This window comes from Meleagris gallopavo, chromosome 19 (genome assembly GCF_905368555.1).
Source record: "Meleagris gallopavo chromosome 19, MGAL_WU_HG_1.1, whole genome shotgun sequence".
In the NCBI taxonomy this organism is placed as follows: domain Eukaryota; kingdom Metazoa; phylum Chordata; class Aves; order Galliformes; family Phasianidae; genus Meleagris; species Meleagris gallopavo.
The window spans coordinates 1,903,050-1,928,030 of record NC_139422.1 but is presented as its reverse complement, the minus strand read 5'-3'; the positions used below and the strand labels follow the sequence as shown (position 1 = coordinate 1,928,030).

Sequence of the window (24,981 nt, the reverse complement as noted above, 5' to 3'; positions counted from 1 at the left end):
GACAGCAACACAAACAAATAACACTGGAAAAGCTTCCCTGAGTACACATTTTGTTATTATCACATACACCTCAAAGCTGAGACTGCAACTCCAGGCATTTTAAAACAAAAAGCAAAGGAGCTGTGCAAGGAATTGGTTTTAGGTCCTATTAGAAGTCCTGAATTTTGCAATATTCAGTCTGCCAACCAAACATGAAGCTGTGCATCCTCACCTTATCATACCAGCAGCGCATACTGAGTTGGCCACACATGCAGTTACTGGAGGAGCAGTCGTCTATACATACGCAATACTGAAAGAGAAGCAGAAGGGATCAGCTCCAAGCCACTCCAGCACAAGTGAAAGAGCAATTTCTCTAAGTGGGCCAGCGAGCAAAACCACAAGTCTTCACTTTCTCCTGTCTGCTGCTGGAGTGCCTTCCAAACTTTCCCAAAAGAGGCCAGTGCTGCAGCTCATTAGCCAAAAAGATAACCAGACTCAGTACAGTGTAATGTTTACTCAGTCCTTCAATTCTACGCATAATGGATGTCAAAGGAGTCCAGCTTGCAGAAAAGGATCCTGTCATGAGTCACCTTCATCCTCTCCCCACATTACTAACCTTCCTCTGTGCCCTATGAGCTTCACACTTGAGGACAAGGAAAGCTCTGAAGTCGCTAGGAAGACAGCATGAGGAAGGTCTCCAAACAACTCTTTAACTCACAGCCAGAACAGAGGAAATGGATAAACAAATGGGAGCTGCACCAGGCTGCTGCTGCAGTAACAGCAGAATGCAGAGGTGAGGTGAAGTCTGGGAAAGGAAGAACAGCAGAATCCCTTCTGGACTTTCAGACTACAACCTTGGCTTGAACTCAATACTAGGAGGAGACATTCCCATTCTGAATGCAAAACTTGGTCTGAGGTGCAGTGCAACATCTCTAAATGCTCGCAGCAGAACAGGAAAAAACACAATCCCTCACCTGTAAATGGGTGATGTTTCTATCAATATCCATTGGGGAGGTGACACAGTTCTGAGAGACATACTTGTAGTTGCTAGGACAAGGCTCACTGTCCACTGAATTGACACAGGGAATCGGGATCCTCTCATAGCCCCGGGCGATGTCTCTGTCAGAGGCAGAAAGAGAAGTGTCACAGCAGAAAAGCTTCCCCAAACAAGGGGCCATTCAAACACCATCCTGGGGTAGAATCAGTGTCTTTGACCACCGAGCATTCAACGCTTGAACGCAATTCAGACTAGAACAGAGTTCATTTTTTTCCACTCTGCCTTACAGATTGTTCTTCGTGTTTGTGAACATTTCCATTTGGAGGATGAATTTACAAGTCACGGACCGAATCAGCGATGTTTAAGTCCTGCTAAGCTCCAACTGACCTTCACACCAGTTCAGAAAGCACAGCACACACTTTCAGTCCTTTCTCAAACCAGGCTCCCCGCCTTGCCCTGGCCAGGGCTGTATTTCAGGACCCACAAGCAAAGTCAGTCGGATTCTCACCTGCTCACTACCTTCTCAATCTGGACAGGCTTCTCAGTCGATGACTCTCTGAGTGTTTTGTTCATCTGTAGAGCGACCCAGACCTGAGAGTTAAGGCTGGAGCACTGGAGTGGAGTCTCACCCTCCTTGTTCTTTAAAGTGACATCCGAGCCACGGGAAAGAAACAGACTGCAAAACAGTAACAAAGGATAAGCATCCCCAAGAGAAACTGCACAAGGGGAAAATGAGTTGAATCACATTCTCCAGCCAGCCCTTAAGGGACAATGTAGCATCTGCAGCAGTGAATAATCACCTGAGTTTTCTTTATAAGCGTGGCTCAGCGAATCCTTCTACAGGAAGGTGCTGCCAGAAGCCACAGACTGGAGCTCTGGGCAAATCCTGCCCTGCTCCAGGTACAACAAATGCCTTGCTGGTGACCAACCTAACTTCAGGCAAGCTGGAAACTCTTTCTGGGAGGGAAAGATAAGGGGTGGGAACAGTAGGCTGGAAATGGTTAAGTCCAACCAGAAATTTGTATTGGACTTGGCCCTTGTTTATACTCACCAGCTTTTGGTGAGGACACATGCTGACTTTATTCCTAGCAGTGACTAAACAAAAGAAAAGTCTTGTTACCCTATTACACCACAAAAAGCTCCAGGACTACCCCTCATTTTGTGATCCTTTTTACACCAGCTCTGGCAGCAGGCAGTATTTCACACCCACTGTGCCTAGGAGCAAGGGCAACAGAGAAACAAGCCCTGCATCTCAATTTTGGTCCGTGCTTAAATGCCAAAGGCATTTCAAAAGCTGTCCCAAGCTTCCAGCCAGCACCCAGCCAGAAAGGAGCAACCAGGGGAAGGGAGAGCAGCAGCAGGGCTGGAGCTGTACTTACACAACACACTCGTAGCGGTTCTCTCTGGCTGCAATGTGCAGGGGGGAATCTCCATGAATATTCACCGCATGTAAATCACACTTAGCAGCCAGCAGAATCTCTGCAATGTCAACACAGCCAGAAAAAGCAGCCCAGTGCAAACAAATATTTTCCTCCTGGAGGGGAAAAAAACAGAGCAGAGGCTTGTTTAGTGCATTAAAACCCTACTGCTTTGGGAACTCCACCATCCTCAGCTCTACACCTGTGGCATTCAACACGTAGCTTCCTTCTCCTCCCCTGCACTGCTCATTCTGCTTGGGAGTCCCAGGGTGGGCAGGGAAATCTCCACAGAGCTGAGCAGGGAGTTCTCACTCCAGCCGCCTCCACACACAGAATTGGGGAGCCTGCATCACAATGCTCCACTGCCTTTCTTTTGCACACAGACAAATTGTCTATCTGTGAGCCACAAAAACAACCTGGATCAATCCACCAGACAGGTGACAGACATGAATAAGCACAATGGAAAAGGCTAGAAGCTGAACTCCCCCAGCCCAGACACACAGCAGAACTTGCATGTCACCCAAGCTACAAAATCAAAGAGAAAAGATCTCTGCCAAGCAAGAACTGAACGCAGGCTGTAGGGTATGTGAAAGTGCTAGAAAGAGAACCATGAGCTACATGGAAAGCAATCAATCTGACTTTGGGCATCTCTTAAATACTGTATGTACTCATCTCTCACTAGCTGCACTAGAAATAGCTGAACACTCATCTATTTGATGGGGATATTTTAAGCGATGATACTCTGTTTTCTGTTACAGTGCAACTGGCAGCACTCTAGAGTCCTTCCCCCCAACAAGCCCTAAAGATGCCCAATACAACAGTGCAATCCTAGAATGGCCTGGGTTGCAAAGGACCACAATGCTCATCCACTTCCAACCCCCTGCTGTGTGCAGGTTGCCAACCAGCAGCCCAGGCTGCCCAGAGCCACATCCAGCCTGGCCTTGAATGCCTGCAGGGATGGGGCATCCACAGCCTCCTTGGGCAATGACAGTAATGATCACCTTTTTATTTATTTATTTATTTTAAATAAAAATAAAGCACATCTTAAAGTCGTTTGCAACCTAACTTAGATCTTCTCTTACGTGAGAAGGCTGCCAGCACGCACCAGGGAGTGGGAAGACCTCTTTGTGCATGGCTTCTGCCTCCTACAACGGTAAGAACCAGGAAAAACCTCACCTGCATCATGTACTGATCTATAAAAGATTAATCCTGTTGATTGCAGGCTGCATGATGCTCAGACCAGTTACAGACACCCAGATTTGCTACTTTGTTTAGCACTGGCTACTGCCTAACAGCAGCATAATTACAATCAAAAGCGTTTCTCACGGAGGATGATGTTTCCTAGCACAAATGACATTACTTCTTAATGGTTGCAATCAGGAGACACTGAGCTGTAGGTACAGTAACAGATATGTGATACATACATCTGCTAAGAGGATACTTTTCTTTCAAGTGAGTTGTTGACTGAGACAATTTGATTTTCATCATTTAACGTGTGAACTTTTAACTGGCAGCCAAAGGCTTCTGTGGCAGCTCAAACAAGAGTCAGTGCAGTCTGTGCTAGGGTTCTGAAGTCATGCAACAACCCAAAAGCCCCCTCCTCCCACTTTGACTTTGGCTTTTATGAAGAGTATCAGATCCAGAACTGCCTTTGAACTGTTTAAGTTACCAAGGAATGGAGGCTCCTACTAAGAAAGGGCTTTCAGACTGGGGAAGGCAACTCACACATGGGGCCACTCTGAGCTCCATGGGACAAATGTGCCAGCACCTACCCCTGCCAGCACCCAACAGACACCAGAAAAGGCATTTAGGGTGACAAACATGACATAGTGCTTACATCCATCAGGTTCAGAAAAGCACTAGCAGCCCTGGAGAAGAAAATATATTGTCATGAGGTATGCTAGGGCATGAGATGAGATGATATCAACTACCTCTCATCTCCCACAGACCCAAGCCTGGAGTAGCTCTTCATACCCAAGCTTCCTTTGCAGATACTTCTGGGGTTTCAACAGCAGAGGGGGAAAGGTGAGAAATACTCTATTAAGAAAAAAGGAGCATTGCTGAGGTACTGAATCTCCTGAGCTGAAGCGTGAATGTACTTCCCTTCTTCTCCCCCATCACCTCCCTCTCATTTTCTCTTTTTACTTGAAAAACTCTGTGAATTCAGCTGGCACAGAAAGACACCCAGAGCTGCTGGGCCCACTGAGCTCCCAGGGAGTCCACGTGGGTGGAGGAGGACTGCTTGCTTGCCTGTAAAGCCTCTTCTAGAGTAAGGAAGAACATCTTCCCAGCCAACACTCACTGTCACTTCTGTATAGGGATCACTGTGCCTCCCTGTACTGAGCCCAAAGTTGCTGTTCTTGGGCTCTTCTGGTTTCTAAACAGAGATTGCGGATTATTTCTAAAACAGATTCCAGGAAGAACCTCACATTGTCTCGAATGTTGATGTCTGACCCCTTTGCAAGCAGTAGCTTCACCAGCTCGATATGCTTGTACTCAGTGGCCCAGATCATCGGCGTCCAGCCTCCGTCATCCTGGGGAAGGAAAGAAAAGGGTGAGACAAGTAGAACAGGCACAGAGGTCTCCTGCTGGCTTTCACAAGCCTAGGAAGCCATGGCAGGGTGCGTCTTGCTAGGAGCCACAGACCCCTTCCCCTCCCCACATCTGCCTCATTGCAGTGCTTCAGTCTATGCTGCTGCAGCAAAAAGTCCCTCACGGTCCTGCAGAGCCCAGCAAGATCTGAACCAATCTGCCCCAGCAGATTTGAGTTTATTTGCAGCTAAGCAGACTAGAGATGGGTCTCTAGGGTGTTCAAATCCAGCTGACTGTCAACAACAAAGAACACCCACCTTCTGTAAAAGCACTTACAAAAGCTCAGCTAAGCTCTGAGATGGTCAGGGCTAGGCTAGACCTATCCCACAGCACGTGCATCATCTCACCCTTCTGCCCAAAGGAGCACAGAGGCACCCTTTGGAAATTCAGGGCTAAGGGGAAACTGTAAATGCAGACACATGGAAAGGAAGTTCCCCTGAGGTCAGCAAGGAGGTTTCTGCAGCAGGCCAGAAGGGGATATCCTCACCAGGGAAGAGCAGCTTCTGCACCTTGCAGATAAGCCTCACCTGGCAGTTGACATCCATCTTTCCTATGGACAGAAGATACTGAACAACGTCGTAGTGCCCCTTTTTGGCAGCCAAGTGCAGACACGTGGAGCCCTCCGCATCCTGGACACAAGCACAAAACAAGTCCTCAGGGAACGTCCCTTCCCCACATTCCCCATGTCTGCAGACCACCAACGACGCTGAGGAACATCAGAGAAGTCATCAGAAGAACATCAGACAAATCAGAGAACTCCAAAAGCAGCAGCAAGCAGTACTGGCACAGAGCAGAGGCAGCTTTCCAGAAAGCTCAGACATGCAGCCAGTGCAGAGCAGAAGGGTGAGAGCAAAGGCTATGGGAAGAGGCATCTTTATAAGCACAGGGAAGGTAACAGCCCCAGCCCCTGGGTGCTCCCCTTCCCCAGCAGACAATGTTTGTGTTGAAGAGCCCAGAGGAAGCAAGCATCTCTTACAGAGACACAGCACTGCACTTCACACCCAAGAAGTAGCCTTGCCTCATCCTAAAATACTGTTTATACAGGTTTTTGCTGTGTTTATTAGCACAAGGCTTAACCCAGCAGCTGGCACCAGGGACCAAGACCCCAGGGTGCCCTCGGTCATGTACCCAGACTGGGGAAACAGACAACAGCAATGGCTGAAAGAAAAAATGCTTTTGGGAGCAAAGTCTGGTCGATGGGCAGGCTGGGGCTGTGAGTCATGATGGAGACACTCCCACACCAACACCAAAACTCTCGGCTGGAGTCTGATTTTTTTCAGATGCTTCTATCCCAAAAGTTCAGATTACAGCAAGGCCTGGAGACCAGGAAAGGAGGAGGAAATGAAAGGCTGAAAAGCAAGATGTTTCCTTCCTACTACAGAGTTTTCTCATGGAGGACACTCCTTTGAAAAGAGAACACAGCACAGGAATGGGGAGCAATGATGGGAAGCCTCACATCACGGATCGTACCGAGGGGGTTTCCTAGGGGCAAAGAAGAGTTTTCCACTCTCCCTTGAGAGCTTGACAACCGAATAATCTCACACCTCCCTCTCAGATTAATATAAGCTAAGTGCAGCTTCTCCATCCTACAGTGAGCTGGTGTATTTTAATACAGATTTTTTGGCAGTTTTGAGTGCCTTGCACATCTTATGGACAGGATCAGGCGGCTTCAGCCTGGGGGCTTCACCCCCACTCTCCCCCCCCACAGGCTGGGCACACTCAGTGCACACAGCAGATAACTGTCTGATTTTCCATCGAAACGGCTGGAGCTGATTTCAAACTGCAATGTTGCTACTTTCAGAAGATGACTAATTTGGTGCAAGAAACTCATTAACATAATAAACTAGTCTAGACTTCAGACGTGATCTCAGGCTTCTAATTTGTTTTTGCTGGCTCAGGGGTTTTTCCTTCCCTTTACCTTCAGAAGCAGGAAACCTCTTCTCTCCGACATCAATAAATCAGGTGAGTGACGTCTGGATTGCTGCAAGATGCAGGTTCATAGTGGCTGCTGTCCTTGCATGTGCCTGCCCTGCTCTTTCCCTCCTCCCAGCCTCCCAAGGAGTCATCCAAGGCTTGGAGTGGACAGCAGCTCTTGTGCAATCCTCCCAGCCTAGCCAGCTCCATCACAAAACGTGCATCCTGGCCCTGCTGTGCTTCCTAGCAATAGCAGAAGAGTGAGCCAAAAGCAGCAGGTTGTAACAATAAGAAGTTCACATGGGGAGGGCTCTTGTACTCCAAATAGAGTCTGATTTATGGGGCTAATAAACGATCTGTATATTTTCCAAGACTGCAAAGCAACCCGAGCATGCTAAAGGCAAACAGACAGCTGCATTTTATTGTATTTGTTTAAATTAAGGGGTAGGGAGTTTAAAGACTGGGTCCAATTCTGCCACTGCGGCGTGATTGCAAGAAACAGCACATTAGACCTTAGAGGATCAAAGCTTTATGTCACTTCTGCTGGCTTTGCAAATACCTAATTACCAACCCATTTTAAAATGGCACCCCAAAAATCTCATTACTAGGAGTCTGTAGAGAAGGAGACTCTGAAATCAAACTCCAAACGCAACGCAATGACACCAATGCTTCTTGGTGACCCCATATCAAATCAAACACCCCCTAAATTTGGTGCCATGAATTGATGTAGTAAGCAGCTGCACTTCCCCAGACTGCTCAGAGCCAGGACAGCCTGTCCAAGTCTTTGCACCCAAGACAAACCAACCTTTGTTTCCCTTCTTCCTGAGCTTAAAACCTTTAAAAAAGAAACAGCAAACAGATGAATAAAGTGCTACCTTAGGATCTACTAGTGCTCCAGCCTTGATAAGGTATTTCACAGTTTCCAGGTGGTTGTTTTCAGCTGCTTCCATCAGTGGGGTCCGCTGGTCTTCAGAGCAGCTGTCTATATTCGCACCAGCCTGTTAAGGAGGCCAAGGCAAACACAAGGACAACTGTAACCTTTACTGGTTAGCAAAGGCAGGATGTGGGAGTAAAGATTTAGCAGCAAGTTTAGCAGCAAGATGTTCCTGAAATTCAGCCATGTTGAGAAATAAACAAAACCACCAGAGGCAGAAGACAGACAAACTTCACCTGTTTTGGAAAGCAGTACACACTGCTTGCGTCCTGTAGCCAGCAACTAGAGCACAAGGAAGCAAACAGGTGTGAAACAGCTCTTGTCATTGCTGCCTTTGGTACTGATGCTCTATGGATAGTGCTGGTAACAATTCTGAGAAAAAAAAACCAGCCTTCATTTCCCAGAAGCTTGGTCTAACTTGGTCTACCCTGGTCTATCATCTCTACAGACACAACGAACAGACGAGCAGTGCTTCCCAATGTCACAGGCAGTAGGAACAACCTGCTGATCACAACAGAGAAAGGAGGTGTCAAAATACTACAAACTAGCTAATCATTCTATTGAAGTCAATGCCAATATTTCTCTGAGAACACATTAAGTTCAACATGGAGTGCTCTGGACCAAAATCTCTGTTGTCCCATGCATCTTGTCCTCTTCACCTCTTCGATGTAGCTCAATGATCCACCCATGTAAAAAGCAAAGACCTGTTTACAACAGTACCACGCTGACTCAGTTTCACCTGGCACAAGAAGATGGGCCCATTGCTTCTGTGTGCCTCCCACTGCACGTCTTTGTTTTGATCACTTTTATAAAGCTAGAGCAGGTCAGACCAGAGAAGAGACACTTCAAGTCTAACACGCTGTGGACAATCCCAGCCAAACACACTGCTGCTGCAATAGCCAGACATCAGGGGACAGAGAAGAACACAAAGGATTCTGGGAACAAACCAGCCCTTCTGATCATCAACTCAAATTGTTTGTAGCGCCTTGCAAATTTTGCTCTTTCTACTCATACGAGTCATTCCGTTGTCTGTACCTGTGATAACTTAAGTGAGCAAAGCTCCACCTTCAAACAGCACTTTGAATGCTGAGACATCTCAGCAGGCTCATTATCAAAGAGTGGCTTTGCCACTTTCTCAGAAGACTTTTACAGTTTTCCAGTCACAAAGGGCAAGGAAAACACAACCAGATGCCCAAGGTGCCAATGCAAAAAAGCCCTTCAAAGGCCTTCTTTTTTCTTCACAGTGTTCTGGAGAAGATTCAGCAGCAGCACTGCTACGTGTTTCACCATTTTCTCTCATTCAAACTTACCAGAGCCCAGATCTCTACATCTCACATAACAAGTGAAACTTGCATCTTCCTTCTTTTCACAAGTGTAAAGGACAGCTCTGCTGGAGTTGCTCAGATTTTGACAGAAGACAAGACAGGGTCTGACGGCCCGCAGGCTTTACAGCCTACCCACCAGCATCACAAAGAGCAAGTTGGCAGCAGCTTGCAGCTACCTGCAGGTCAGCCTGTGCTGCCACATCTGGCAGTGCACTACACTGCGGGGCGTGCTTAGGCACAGAGCATCCCACATGCACTGCAGTGCCCTACATCAAAGCTCCACGTGCTTATTGTACAGACAGTGAAGCTGGTATGGAGAACAGCCTAGAAAGACATCTTTAGTCACACCACTAAAGTTTTCGCATCACTCTGCACCACTCCCTCCTGCAGCAAACAGTGTGAACGAGGAGGTTTTTCAGTGCTGGTTTTTCAAGTGTGCTCTAGTTCTGTGGGGCACAAGACCAAAAAACACAGAAAATTGCTCATACAGAAAAACATTTAAGTAGAGACAGACCTGAATCAGCATATGGCAGATGTCCACATGGCCAGACTCAGCAGCAGCATGGAGAGGGGTTCTCTTACTCTGATGCTCCATTTTAAAATTAGGGTCAATTCCATCCACTGAAAAACACAGCAGAGATGCCTTCAACCACAATTCAGAGATCAGAGAAAAGGGTAACAAGAGAAGGAGCTCCCAACCAAAGCTTTTAAAAGACTTTCCCCTAGCCCACCCTCAGCCCTTCTTACTACACATGCAAGGCAGAAAGCTCTCAGAGTAGTCCCATGGACATCTGGTATGCAACAGCCCTCAACCAAGGAGCTTCAGAAACACCATGGAATATAATACTTCTAAGGCATTACCATTTCTACAAAAGCCACTTCCTTCATTCCCCTTCTCTCACTGCAAGAAACACCATCAACACCGTGCAAGGGTAAAAAGGAAAAAAACAAAGTGCTGCTGTTGGAAACAACAGAAAGACAGCACTACCCAGCTTTATTGTCTCAGGACCATGATTAACTGCACTTAGTATTAGTGATCCTTTTTGCCTTGCTGTAAGAAAAAGGGCTGCAAAGAGGATGGAGCTCCAACACAAGCTCGGGATCTGGCCAGAAATTCTCACAGCTGTGCAGAGACTGACAGATGATGATGACAGCCAGACAAAGATGTCTGGGCATGATAACATGTTGCATATGATGGGGCCGTAGTTAAATATCAATGAATAACATTTTGGTGCTATTGAAGACAGGAACAATGAAGCTAATACTTGCTAGGAGAAAAAAAAAAAAGAGAGTGATAAATGCAGAAGAACAGAAAGCATCCAAAAATGTACTTCGAAGTACTGGAGTGGAAAGGAAATGATCCTAAGTAAAACACTGTGTCCTTCGCAAGGAGATGGGAATATTTGTTGGTAAAAACAACCCCAACCAGCTGAAAATCATCTGGTGACAGTTACATACCCCCAGAACAAAGCCCTGTGTACTGAGGTTCTTTTCCGCTTTCTTGCTGACTGGTCTTAATTTAATCACACTCCCATCTTTCTACCTCTCCCCTGGATGCAAATAACCAACCATCCCACTGCACGGGGGGCAAAGTACTACTAGATTGGAAAAATCAAACATAGGTCATCTGGGGGTAGACAGAGCTTCTCTGGATAAAACTGCGTCCAAATGCAGAAGCAAGCTGGGAGCAAGTCCACATTTCACAGGAAGATTAAGCCATTTCTGATGACACATTACTTGCAAAAGTGGCTTTCTCCTCCCAGCACCACTCACAAGGGGCAGTGGGGAATATGACGTGCTGCCATGCTGGGAACTGGGCTCTGGCAGCTGCCTGGCAGGAGCTGGGAGTACTGCCAGACATACCGTGTCCTGGGAAAGAGCCACCTACCCAACATAAGCAGGACTTTTTGCAGCTCTCCTTGCCTCGCGGAGAAGTACAACTGTTTTGGATGGAACCGTAACTTCTTGGGTCTGCAGCAATGGGGAAAGAGGCAGAATTAATACACACTGAAGAACACTCCCCAGTATTTTTTACCCCAACACACACCGTAGGCAAGAGAAAGTTTCTTCCTACGGTACAGCTCCAGAATGCCAGCAAAACAAAAGAACATCAGCTCTTTAGGAGATGTTCAAACCTCCAGCTTTGGTCACTGTCAGCCTTGTTCTAACAACAGCCATACCTACTCAGAGCTGCTAATAAAAATTTCAGGATCTTACTGCTATAAATAGGAATTCCTAGTAGTTATAGCTGAAGTTAGAGGTCCAGTGAAAAGCTAAGTCCTCCAGACAAATCACTATGACATTTAGAGCTTTAACTGCTTTCTGGAATCCGTTGAAGTTGACAAGTGACTGAAGTGAGTAAGAGTACACAAGAACTGAGTGGAGACAAAATCCACAGAAGCTAAATCTCAGTTTTCCTTAGGTTAAACAGCTCTGCTGGGAACTGGGGAGACCCAGAGGCCTTTTCCTTACTTTTCAGAGTCCAGGGCAATCAGGGCACTTTCCAGAGTTTCTTTAACTGGTCCCTGGGTCAGGCTAGTAGTAGGCTTTGGAAAAACTGAAGATCCAGCTAAGTCAAATCCCTCTGCAGCCGAACTTTCTGGCTTGTCTTCCTCAGACAACCGCATTCCAGTGACACTGAAAATGAGAGAGAGCCAAAGCACAACCATTAAAAATATACAACGCTGTGTGTATCTTATGCCAAAGAAGGAAAGGAAATTGATTTTAAATTGACAGATAGCATAAGCAAAATTGAAACACAAAGCAAGATATTTCACAGGCTTTTTGGTAAGAACTTGCCCTGAAAAGGGGTTGCATTGTCCTATGACTACATTTTGATGTACTCTTTGCAACAGGCAACAGAAGATCACAGGGCTGAGGGCACTGCCCTGTTCACTGCAAGTCATAAAAGCCTTGAGAACAAGATCAGATCACATGGGAAGCTGAAGTACTGTTCATCACAGGGATGTCTTCATTTATGTTTTCCTCTGAGTTTCAATTCTCTGCATCTGTACCCACTGCTGTGGGCAGCTAAGCAGCTCAGGCTAGATATTCCACATAAACTTCCCTCTCATTCACCACATATAGTGATGTCAACTGATTCCACTATTATTTCATAGAATTTCATAGAATGGCCTGGGTTGAAAAGGACCACAGTGCTCATCCAGTTCCAACCTCCTGCTATGTGCAGGTCACCAACCAGCAGAACAGCTGCCCAGAGCCACATCCAGCCTGGCCTTGAATGCCTGCAGGGATGGGGCATCCACAACCTCTTTGGGCAACCTGTTCCAGTGTGTGACCACCCCGTGTGAAAAACTTCTTCCTAATATCTAACCTAAATTTCCCCTGCCTTAGTTTCATTCCTAACAATAAGAGGAAGGAGTTGTATTAACTCCCAAATCCTTCTTATCTTCATTACTGTTGCCCCAGCTCATCTTTTGTTTGCTGGGCTCCTCTCTGGCACTGTAGCACAGAACAAGCCTGCAAACACCTGCAGCTGAGCTTGGCTTGTCAGAGCAGGACCAGAAAACACCTTGCTCTGCCAGGAGGAGCACAAGCATTCAAATGCAAAGCACGGTCTGGCACAAGGGTTGAGGCTGTCTCGTGCTCCTACGCTCACCTTCCTGTCGTGGTGTCAGCCCTTCCTTCCACTGCTGCTGGTTTCTGCTGCTCGTAGGTCAGCGACACCGTGGAAGTCGTGTCTGCTTTTGCTATTGTCACCTCCTTTGCCTTGGAGGCATCTTCCCCGCAGTGTGGGCAGTAGCTCGTGTCGTTGACCTGGGAGGCACAGTTCTTGTGGAAACGATGGGAGATGCTGCTCTCAGGCTGACACTCCATGAAAGTGCCCTAAAAAAATCAGAGAAGACATTCATACCTTGCTCACTACGTACCTTACCCCTTCCACATGCTTCATCCGCAGAGCTCTTAAATACTTCATTCATGACCACTCTTGTCCCTCGCGCTTCCAGTACAGTAAGCAAGCACTGCCACTTCTTTAGAAGAGAACAAAACCAAGGTAACGGGAAAAAACTCACTTGGTTAGGAACTGCAAAGCAAGTTTTTTAATTGCACATGGGAAACAGAACCACAAAGTCCCATTTTCCAGCTCTAACACTTGAGGTTCTTGCTTATGTTTCTAGAAGTGCCAGTGTACTGTAAGGACGCTCCCAATACTGGAAAAGAAAACTTCAAACCAGTCAGCCCTAAAACTACCAAACACATCTGCACGCAAACCATTCAAGGAACAAATAATACAATTACATCAGCTGTCAACCCCAGTGTAACCCAAAGCATGCAACTTCTCTCTTTGGACCAGCCCTGTAAACTATTTAACCCCATCTGCTGACAGATGTGAGCCACCTTTCTACAAATTATCTTCTCTTTCCAGCAAAGCCTTCCAAGCTGAACTGCACCCTAGAACTCACTGTTCTGTGATATCAGTGCTACCTGAAGCCCTACTGTGCTGTGTTATTGGTGACTGATAACACAGACAAACATTGCCAGATTTACCTTCATCAACTATGAAGTCACTCAGAGACGTAACAGCATTAAGGAAAAGTTAGTTAAAGCCCACCCTTCTCCTGGATTCACAGTTCTCCCGAGAAACCTAATTAACTATTTCAGCATTGCAAAATGCCTTCAAGTGTTTTGAGGATTTTATCTTTTAAATGATCTTTGACTCAGCATGAAAACTCAGGACGGTTCCATTTATTACAATTACAATAATGTTGAGACTTCTCTAGCATCTTTCATTGAGTCATCTTAAAGAACCCTAACATCAGACAATTAACCCACCCTATCACCCTGGGAGGCCCTCAACAAGTGTTTCACCAGCAAGGAAACAGGGACACCAATGGCTCAAAGCACTGGGCCAACACTATTAAAACCTCAGTGGCAGAGGTGGAAGAAGGAGCAGGAGATCTCAAACACTGCCTTGTTCCAGTGCCATCACTCAGGTTCCCCACCCTGTGAGTGGCAGGGGGGACAGAACCCCCCTCCTGTATGCAGACTCTTTCAAGAAGCAGGCTAACTCGATTTGTGATGTGATTGACTGTACAGAGGAAGAAAAAAACAAACAATGTTCCAAAAAAAAACTCCAAAGGTATGACTTCCACCCCTTTGGTAACACCCCTTGAGGTCTCCAGGAAGTTACAGGTGAGCATTGCAGCTACCCTCACACACATTACTGTTGAAAACACCATCTGATGTGCTGTGGAACGAGGTGGAGCTTATGCCAGGAAGTCAGTAAACCCCTTTGGGTAAATCTCCACCTTCACCTCTTCCAGCTGCTGCGACAAGTACCCCCTTCCCTAGATTGAGAGCACGGACTTACTGCAGTGCAAAAGTATCCACAGCCAGGGCAACACTGGTGTTTCACCATCCTCCCTCTATGGTCCTCACACAGCACCAAAAGCTGGACTTTGTTAGACGGGCGCATCAGTTCATACTTAACCACACTGTTTGTGCATCGGCCCAGCTGGAACAGGAGAAATTAAAGGAAATGAAATTACTGGAGACCAAAACACTCTCTGTGCTTGTGCGGAGGAAGATTTTGCACACTGCCTTGATGAGCCCTGGCTTTTTCACAGTAATTCAGACGTGTGCCAGATAGCATTAGCAGTGCAGCAGGAAGCTGTGAAAGCTGCTCTCACAGGAAGAAATGCATCATTTACTAACTAACATGCATGTGGACCGGAGTCATTTGTTCCTTGCAAGAAAAATCATAACTGGAAATACGCAACAGCCAAGCAGCCACAGAGGGGGCAGTCCCAAGGGCCTGACTCACGAAACACTCTCTGCTTTTGCCAGGAAGAGCGGGTGTCAGTGACCAAGAGAACAAGACCATACGCACTAAATCTTGTTACTGTTCAAAAGTACAAGTCACAGGAAGATAAAGGGAAAAATAATTGCTCTTCGTTGCCAGCTATGTTATCGTCTGTACTGGTTCCAGCACTGGCCCCTGCCCAGACCACAGGGATGAATAGCCAGTCGTTTACGAGAGCTCAACTCCAGTCAGGTTTTCAGCATGCTTTCTGAAACGTTCCACCAGTGTATAGTTTTGAGCTTAAGAGCTGTCTTCTCTCACACCACCTTGTTCTGGTAACGACAGGAGGCTCCATGAGCAGGGCTTTTCCCAGCGGTGTCACTCCCTCTGCTGTGCCAGAAGGACTGGGGCTTCCTTCTGCCACCCTTGTGCGTACACCTATGAGCCTTCTTCACATCCTGGTTGCCACCTGCCAGCACGGTGCAACATCGATTGGGTTCTCTAACTCCCTCCAGATGAAAACCTTGCTTTCCCCAAATGCTTGGCAAAGGACATTTCCAGCATAGAAAAAAATCATGAAATGTTCATAGGAGGAAACAGCCCTACCAGAATCTGAGCGTGGTGCACTGCACTCTGCCTCCATGATCAGAGCAGTCCGTAAGGAACACAGTGTCTGTTCATCACTAGCAGGCTGCCCCTGCTGCTCTAGCTGAGGTTTGATTCACTGCTTTTTCTCACCAAAACTAAACTCCCTCTCTGATTTATTTTAAACTCCATTTCTCCTACAACCAACACACCTACAGGAAAAAAAAAAAAAAGAATGGTTTTTAACCTGAGCTCTTCTCCCTTAGCATCTCTGACCCAGCTTACCCAAATTCCAGCTGCAAATCCTACCTGTGATTGTGACACCTTGCCTAGAGTGATCACTGCTAGCACACGGACCCCAGGGGCTGCAGGAAAGGACCAGTCCATTGATTTTTTATTTATGAGTGGAGAAAATTTGATTAAGGCGTGAGAAGCTGCACTGTCTGTAAGGAAGTCCCTGCATCATTCTGTCACAACATATTATTTGTTAGAAAAGTCTAAAATAGTACAAAATGATTAATTGCTAATTTCCAGCCATTAGAGAGAGTAGCACGGTGCTCCTAACTATTTATAACATTATCCAAGGACATGACAGTCTAGAGAACCCACTATTCATACATGTAATATCCTTACCACTCCTATGAGTCACTTATCCCATTACCAAAAAGAATCTAACAGAATGCATGGCTTTTGCTATTCCTTTCTCTGATTTATCTGGGGAGAGAACTGTCAGACAACCATAGGAACTCTTCTGTATACGTTTTGTTTATTCAGAAACCCTGGAGAACCTTCTCTCCTGTAAGTTTCCAAGGCATTCTCTCCTTAACGTATCAACTTCATCATGCTAGTGAAATTCCTTTTTCTGTAGGTACCAGCACCTACTAACAGAAGTAGAGCTGGGCTGTAAATGTGATTACCTCCTCCTCCCTCCCTCCACCCATCTACTGGGATCCTCCAGAAGAACCAAGAGTATTCTGACTCCTTGTCCTTCTACCAGTAAATATCAGAGCACTGCAGCATGGCTGCAGCTCAGCTGAAGCGTCAAAGAAATGCCAGTTCCTTCCAGAGCAAGGGGCATCTCCTGAGTTTGCTTCTGTCTTCCCTTCCAGACTCTGAGAGGAAGTCACTTTTGCCACTTAATTCCACCTTCTCGGAACCAGCAGAGCCCAACTAGCCCAGCTGTGATCAATTTAGAGGCATCAAGTGCAACGTTTCCAGCCAGCCAGCCACAGAGGCTGCGCAGGACTGCCAGGACATAGGAAGCTTTGTAACAGAAGCCTCTTGGGGGGAGGAGAAAAGTGGAGGGCCAGAAGAGACTGAGCTGGCGGAAGGCATGCCAAGTTCCAGAAATTCAAGAGCTGGCTATGGAAAGGTTTGCATCAGCTCCTCTGTAGTCAAGGGAACCAGCTCCAAGCTTCCCCTGATTGGATTCTCTCACTTTGATGCATGCTAATGTATTTTAGCCCACTTGGCCTGAAGCGTGCCTGTTACATCCAGTTGATCCAGCTACACAAGCCAGGACAAGCAGAAGATCCACCCAGTGCCTCTCCAGCTAGCCCTGCAGACTGCACCTACTCACTTTGGAGTGGCTTTAACCTGAGTGGGCGACACATGCAGTGTGCTGGAGGGAGGTGTTTGCCCCACCATGCCCACACCAGTGGGCTCCCAGTCTGGCATGTTGCAGAGCACCTGCGTGATGTAATGCATGCTCCTGGCACGGCTTTGTCTCTTTATGTCTTTGTCCTCAGGAAAAAAAGTCTGCGAGAAGCTGAAAGACAGGTTCCTACCTCATTATCCACACTCTCGGTGGCCATGCACTGGTTGTTGGCTAGCGTGGTGATCTCTCTGCTTTTGGGGGTTTCCATTCGACAGCTACAGAGGGGAACTTCCTGGAGACCATCTACTTCCATTGCTTCAGGACCATTGGAAAGACCTAGAGTACAGAAGATCAGCAAATCAACTCTGATGTTACCCTCTGGGAGAAAGGATGCAGTCCATCAACACTGTCCATGTCTCATGGCATCTTCCAGTTCCACATCCTGAAATGCTTTAAAGGCATCACCTAAACCCTACAAAAAAGACCCACTTCTTACAGCAGATGGAGTTTACAAAAGCACACTGTGCTTTTCTGAGTCCAGTGACACTACAGATGACAGTTCTGAATTCAAGAATATTGAGTTAAAAACAGTTTATCCTGAGAAAACCCCAACATGGAAAAGCTACAAGGTACAGATTTTTATCAGTCTCTCTTTCTCACCTGTCCCACAGCACTGTGCTCTGGCAATAGGAAATCTGTGGGTAACAAACTAGAGCTGGAAATTTGAGTAGGAAGGGGAGTGTTAAATAGGGAAGATCAGGAAAGCATAAACTACTATTTGCAGAAGCTTACTACACAAATGGGAAAAACAAAATTCCCGGGACTATTTAGTCTCACACAACCAAATATATATATATACACATACATACATATATATATATATATATATACACACACATACATATATATATATATATATATATGTTCAGTTAGTCAGTTAGTGACAGGTATAGGTGTGTATATATATATATATATATATATATATATTTTTTTTTTTTTCTTTTGAAAGAGAACAAACCAGAGAAAAGAGAGCAGCAAGATGTTCAGATTTTCTTCCCTTTTCCTCATCTCTTTCTCTCAGATATTTAAACTTCCAACCCTTTTAAAAGTGGATAATGGCTTTTAAGTGATCACACAGCCAGGAATGGGGAAACACTGAATATTCTTGGGGCCCCTCTGGATTCAACTCATTTATTAGGTTACGTGTGACCACAAGACACTCACCCAATGACACAGGGATTACTTTCTGTCCCAAACACCTACCTTAGTCCTACATAGTTGTAACATCTTTTGCAAGGTTTTAAACCCTCAAACATTACCTGCAGTTCACCCTGCAGTGTCCCAGGCTTTTCCTGCAAAAGCCTGCTATGGGTTGGAGTCCCAGTGAGAAGGAATTAATTGTGCTGCTGTTTTAGAAGCTTTTGAAAGACGAGTTATTTTGCTGCAAAATTTCAAAGACTAACTTCATTCTTCAGAGAGATTCCTCTGTAGCTGCCCTGGCAAAAGCACTCTTCCTTATGGCTGCGACCCTATCAGCTGAGCAGAAGCTCTTTTCGTGTTGTAAGGAGTTTCCATTGGCTAAGTTGCAAGACCAAGCCCTGAGAAGGGATGAGATGTTTCAAGACACAAGCAGAAGGAAAGCCCTTGCAGTTTTCATGTAAAATCCTGCCCAGATATTAAATGTTTAAGTGCTTTATCTAGGACCACAAATCAAAAAGCTCATTCCTCACCTTCCAAGCTGTCATTTTTCATAATCTTTTTTGACATCCAGAGGCTCTGATGAAAACATCCCTCATCCATCCTGACCCTCCCCTGGTGGTAAACACTCCCACCCGTTCTTTGATGTGCTTCTATCAAAGAGCGGAGTCATCTGAACAACTTCTGAAGGCGAAAGAGCAATGGGGGAGAACCGGACAGATCCACACTGGAGCCAAGGATCAGCCCTGGGAACAGCAGCCACTCAGACACCCCTACCCTCTGTCCCTCCACCATCCTCAATGGCCACCAAAGCCAGAGCCCTGCCACGTTCCTGAGGAGACCAGGGCACCAGCTGCGTGCGCAGGGAGATGATTCACTCGGAGGCTACGCATACATCGCCCAAAGACGGGGGAGTGGGACAGACAGATGGACGCATCCCACGTTAGCAACGTTCCCAAACCACTCAGCCCCCCCTCACACCTCCGGCTTCTGCCAGCCTTGCAGGAAGCCTCTCAGCAGGGCCGGGCCTGGGCTCGGGGCTGGCAGCCACCAGGGGGCACGCGGGGCTCCGCTCGCTGCTTGGGCTGAGCGAACAAAGCCAACGCGGGTCATGGCCGCGCCGAGCCAGCACTCACCTTCCGCCTGCGAGGAGAGGATTCCCTTCACCCGCAGATCCAAGGAATCCAGAGACACCTCCATGTACTCCATGCTGTTATCCTGGGCAGAGCCCTCTCTGCCTCCCAACGATGATTTATAGGCTTCAGCACCTAGATTCAAACACACGTATATTTACACAGCTGGAAATAAATAAATAACTAACTAAAATGTGCGTGCATGTGTAAAGGCCATATTTAACCAAGATGGCTGCATGCAGGCTCCTCAGAGAGCCTATGAGTACAGATGCACACAGAATTATGGAAATGTAACATCTGGGCAGAGATGGCACAATTGATCTCCCATCTCTTATTTCCACCCCTGTCTGATCCGATAGATTTTCCATTTCTATGTAGGGAAGTAACAAAAAAAAAAAAAAAGAAAAAGAAAAAAAAAAAAAAAGGGATAAATGAGACAAATAAGTTCTGCATCCAAAAGGCACATCTCTGCCTGCTGTACAGCAGAAAGCTCAAATGGCACAAGGAAGGGCTGAAACCAGGGCTCGGCACATTCCCCCATCTCCAACCTGCTGCAAAGGGCTCCAGGTACACCCTGGCCAGCAAAGCAAACCTGCTGCTAATGCACGTTCTGGAGAGGACGAGACAGGTGACATTCAGCTGAATGGGAGGGGAAAACATAAAAGCCAAGTTCTGGCTCTGAGCGAACAAAGCTGCTGCTGGGAAGGGATTGCATGGGGGATCCCTCGGAGCCTTCGTGGGAATTGTCATCTCTTCACATTCCCTTGGCTTCGACTCTCAATCCTGGTTTGCTTCTCCCACTCAGGCTTGGCCAAGAGACTTGTGTTAGCCTGAAAGACTGGCTGCCACCTTTATTTAAGGGGCAGAAAAACAGCCTGCATCTCAAATGAAGAATTAGCTATTTGCTCTGAAAGGGATCAATGGCCCCCATTTCCTTTTAGGAAGAGTTTGCCTTGGGAGGAACAGGAGCAAATGAGATGAGTGACAGATGCTGAGGGCAGCCCAGGGGCTGCAACGTGGTCATTCAGAAAATAGGCAGCAACAACTGCTGATAAAAAACGGCCTGTTTATAAGGAATTAGCAAACAGAATAAACTCTTTGATGGCAATGGATGTGTGAAGCCTTAATAAAGAGAAGGCACAACTTCAGAGACTACCAACTCCTGTTTCTTTTAAACTCATCCTGTTACTTTGCCTGAAGATGAGGAATCAGATCCAGCCCGTACCTCCTCCATCCTCATCCCACAGCTTTCTGAGGACAAAATGAACTGTAACCTTTGAGTGCTGTGTAACTTCATTCAAACTAGAATGGTCACCTGAACTCAGGCCCAGAGATGGGCTGAGGTGCTTTGGAACAGCAAGGACAGCCAGCACATTGCATTCAGCAGGACTAACACCCACACAAAAGCAATCAAGCATCACTCTGGGATGGTTATTCCTTTCCCTTCTCCATCTAGCCAAATCTCCTTAAGTTCACAGTTTACATCATCAGCCCATGAAGACTTCTTTGGATGTTTGAAAACGAAGAGAGCTCATGAACAATAACCATTACTTCAGCATGCCCAGGATAAAGTTGCCTCACGTTTAGTTTGCTGTTAAAGTGCAGATACAAGCTGTAAGTGAGATGCAAGTTCAGGCCCTGGTTAACCATAGAGGTAAATCTTACCATAAAGGCAAACCTTCGCTTGAAAAGGAAGAAAGAGCTCTGCAGACAACCACTGCCTCATGGGCTGGAGGTCCTTACCCTACCTGGCAGACCATTTTCTGTGCAGTTAAAGAACAAAACTCAGTTAGTTACCTAGCACATTGGCTTGTTTCTTTTTATTCCTCCGTCTCCTCTTGCGGGTGGGTTTCAGCCATGGGCTGTCTGTCTTTCCTTTCCTCTTCAGCAGCTTCTTCTTGATGCTGGACTCCGAGCTCTGAACAACCAGAGAGGCCATGTGCATGTAAGGCATGTTGGTATCAGCATCACAGCAGTCCTTTGCACTCATATGAAAGAGCCTTCACACAGCTTGAGAAGTGTAAAAAGGCCTTAAGGACCGAGGTTTGAAATCAATTGGTGCAGAGATGCCTTTACAGTGCAGAAAAGGAAACACCAGCACATGTGTGGGCGTATTTCCTGTCATCTCAAAAGTGCTCACTTTACCTTCTCTTCCATGTAGGCTCTAACGCCACACTCATCTTAGGAGTAGCTGAGCATCTCTGCACAGCAGGGTGAGTATGCATGCGCACTTTTAGCTTCTCTCCAGAAAAGTGACTTTTATTTCTTTTTTTCAAACTAAAATATTCATATTGCTCCACAGTCATGCTAGAAAAAAATATCTCTTGTACCTGAAGAGCCCGGGCTGGGATGGACCCTGGGGAACTTAACTGCACAGCAGAGACCAGCTCCCTCCCTGAGCAAGGTGTCACATCAGCACAACCTAATCACACAGCAATCTTCAGGCATGTATGAATCTAAACAGAGTTTAGGTTTCCTTTCTGTTTAATATGCAGAAAATACAGGTGACTTTTCAGTCAACATTAAAATGAGCAACCGGAAACTTCAACCCAGTGTTCAAAGCTCCAAACATAAAATTCATGTTCAAACAAAAACACTCATTCCATCTTTTACTGAAGCCTGCAAAAAAAGCTCCTGCTGCCTTCAACAGAGGCTGGATCAAGGCCTTCGTGGCCTCCCTTAACAGCAAACTGATGCTGCACCATGCCCTGTTAACACAGTGTGAAGCAGGATCAAGGTGGTGCTGAGCCCTGGCTCCCCAGGCAGCTCTGCAGTGGTGTCTACACTGCCCCAACAATCACTGTGCCCAAGTGTATGGCTGTGCCTCGCCACGTGGCTTCCACCAGTTGCATCACTCTGCTGGTGGGTGAGAGGTTTGCATCTGAGCCAGTCTCCATCTGGGCTGCAGGCTGAATCACCACATATAAGCGCAGCAAAAATCACAGTCTAGGACGTCTAGATACGACTGGGCTGTTTGGACTTGACTGCAAGCTCAACCCTTAGTTTGATCTAGCACTGCAAAAGTGCCTCAAGCTGCCCAGTGAAAGGCACAGGCTATGCTGCCCCTCCTGCCTAGTCCTCTCTGGCTCTTGTAGTGTCAGAGAACAAGGAATGAGATTCTACAGAGCTTCAACAATTCATTTGGTACAGTTGCTTCTACCTTCAGCTCAAAACATCGAGACAATGAAGTCAAGAATTTTCTCAAGGTGACTGAAGAATTGGGGTGCTTTAAATGCTGGCTCCTCAACTTGAAATGCTGTGAAAAGGGAGCAACATTTTTAAAGTAAAGGGAGGGTGGGGAGACACAGACAATCAATGAATAGCAATTTAAAAAAAATAATAATAATTTTCAAGTTCCCTTCACCAGCCATCTGAAAAATAAGAAGTCAATATCACCAAACAGCTGGTGAAAATCTTGCCTTAGGACTACCAGACACACTCCTAGGGAGAGTGACTGTCTTTCTGTATGCTGTTTGTACATATGCCTGACAAGGGCTGCCTGTGCCTCTGAGGTGGGATGTCAGACAAGGTGAATTTAGGCAGTGGGTTGGCCCAGTGGATTTGTGAACATCTCCATCTGGACTCGCTCTGGAGGCAAGCTGAGCTTCAGGTTGTTAAGAAAACACTGTTGGCTCCCACCACTTGCCAAATCAGCACCCGACGAATTTAAGCACCCTTAAATATTTCTACTAACATTCAAATGATTAAAAGCAGTCAACACCTTGTTGAAAACAAGAAAAATAGCCCATTAATTAGCGCTGGAAAGTAATTAAATGTATCACTGTTATGCACCTTGTGGAAAACAATACTCTGTGTGCATGGATTCAGCCAGTGAGTTTTGTCAGAATCCTAAAACTAAACTGTTTGTCTCCTTCTGGCAGCAAAGCAAAGGGGAAATCAATACCAGCAGGACAACAGTTGAAAGCTGCATTTAGCAGCCAGACTTACCAAGTCAGATTCATCTCCATCCTCCTCATCCTCTCCAGACTCTGCAGACTCTTGTTCCTCCTCAGAGTCGCCATCATCAATCTGCAGCCACCACGTGCCCCAGAACAGAAAGAGTCAGTCCTGTCAGGTCCCTCCAAGCATGGCACCCCTCCTCACCCAGCCTGAGCATCCCATCACCATGCTGCACTCAGCCCCAGCCATGTGAGCACTAACACCATCTCCTCTCCAGGACAAGCACTCCAAGGCTGTTAACGCACTTCATGGTTCACCCATGAGGATGGGATAGGATAACACCCAAAGAAAGTTTTCCAACCAAACGTTAATTTCTGTGGTTAATAAGAAAAACCTCACACCTACAATATGCATTGTCATTTGGGGTAGGTTAACTAAAACAATTTGAATCTTGTTACAGGCTGGTAAAGAATTAGGAAGACATCTCCTGCTGGTGCAGTGAATATCTAACTGTGATGGAAGTCCTGCACATACACTGGATCACAGAGAGTTATGTAGCAAGGCTGAAACAGGAGGGTAGGCGAGGAGACTCTCATGGGGAAGGGGAAAAGGAAGCAGGAAGTAGTCATCAAAAGCCTCACTTCCACCACTAAGCTTTCTGCCATCTTGCATGCTAAAAAATTCCTAGAAATTGCCTCGACTGATTCCACTCCTGTCTGACAGGGATCAGCAGTGTCCCATCCCACTCTAAGTCCTGCACGGGGCACGTGAATACCTTTCTGACATTGTCTGCGTCAGACGCGCTGTCTTTAGAGGTCCTGTTATCGTCTGCAGGAAATGCAGCTGCCTGTTCTGCTCCGTGATCGTCCTCATCTTCCAACTCATCAGAGTCTTCCTCTTCAGAGTCTACATCTATGCTCTCCCCATTCACGTGAGGGCTGACATCACCTAGCTCCTTTTCACTCTGGAAGTTGTCCAAGCACACGTGCCACAAAGACAACATCAGTTCACAGCTCAGAGCAGCTGAACCCATCCCAGACCGCCTGTGTTAAAGCTGCCAAGGGAGAGCTAGCTGTATGTCCCTCCAGAGCCCTCCGACACCGCCAGCACAGGCAGTGCAGGTGCCTGCCATGTGTCACCTAACCCTGCCAGTCTGGGGAACAAGGAGTCATTCTGGACTCGAGGCACATCGGGGAGGGCTGCTGGACAGCAGCTTTCAGCCAGACCATGCAGACTAACTGAAAGGGCATCTCCCCGTGGAACATCAAGGGTGCAAAGAAGGTTTCTAAATAAAGGGAAGTTAAATCAGGCTGGGGGATTTTTACTCCACTCCACTGATGCCTAGCGCTCTGAATTCACTTGAATTCAAAGGCCAAAACTTAAGGGCCCAGACTGCAGCAAAAGCAGAACCTGATCAGGAGGGAAACCCAGCCTGCAGTTTGTTTTTAAGTCACTGGTTGTTTTCCCTTACAGCCTCAAACAACACTAGACAGTAACCCTAAGGACTCCACAACAAAAACGTTACCACGCTGCGGTATGCTTGAAAACTCTCCAGTCCCACAGCACTCGCAGGACAGAAGGGGAACATCCAGTGGAAAACGTTGCAAGAGCTGCTATCTGAACATCCACCCTCAAAAAGCCATTTT

The 24,981-nt window shown here is 46.7% G+C and overlaps 1 protein-coding gene across 18 annotated transcripts in view; it reads right to left on the bottom strand.

Annotated features, from left to right (window-relative positions):
- Positions 1 to 24,981, bottom strand: part of EHMT1 (euchromatic histone lysine methyltransferase 1) — a 96,704-nt gene that overhangs the window by 12,435 nt on the left and 59,288 nt on the right. For 12 of the 18 annotated variants that reach the window (XM_085239603.1, XM_085239598.1, XM_019621380.3 and 9 more), the window contains 18 exons: positions 24,111 to 24,299; positions 23,384 to 23,464; positions 22,596 to 22,691; positions 21,233 to 21,353; positions 19,439 to 19,570; positions 17,296 to 17,441; positions 14,492 to 14,635; positions 12,779 to 13,005; positions 11,632 to 11,796; positions 11,048 to 11,130; positions 9,674 to 9,780; positions 7,776 to 7,898; positions 5,514 to 5,615; positions 4,824 to 4,928; positions 2,356 to 2,510; positions 1,485 to 1,652; positions 954 to 1,098; positions 212 to 289 (listed from right to left, as the gene is read on the bottom strand). In XM_085239603.1, the coding sequence (XP_085095729.1) occupies positions 212 to 289; positions 954 to 1,098; positions 1,485 to 1,652; positions 2,356 to 2,510; positions 4,824 to 4,928; positions 5,514 to 5,615; positions 7,776 to 7,898; positions 9,674 to 9,780; positions 11,048 to 11,130; positions 11,632 to 11,796; positions 12,779 to 13,005; positions 14,492 to 14,635; positions 17,296 to 17,441; positions 19,439 to 19,570; positions 21,233 to 21,353; positions 22,596 to 22,691; positions 23,384 to 23,464; positions 24,111 to 24,299 (2,367 nt within the window). The remainder of the gene's footprint in view (positions 1 to 211; positions 290 to 953; positions 1,099 to 1,484; positions 1,653 to 2,355; positions 2,511 to 4,823; positions 4,929 to 5,513; positions 5,616 to 7,775; positions 7,899 to 9,673; positions 9,781 to 11,047; positions 11,131 to 11,631; positions 11,797 to 12,778; positions 13,006 to 14,491; positions 14,636 to 17,295; positions 17,442 to 19,438; positions 19,571 to 21,232; positions 21,354 to 22,595; positions 22,692 to 23,383; positions 23,465 to 24,110; positions 24,300 to 24,981) is intronic. The other 6 variants (XM_085239599.1, XM_031556148.2, XM_085239600.1 and 3 more) reach the window with 5 other exon arrangements.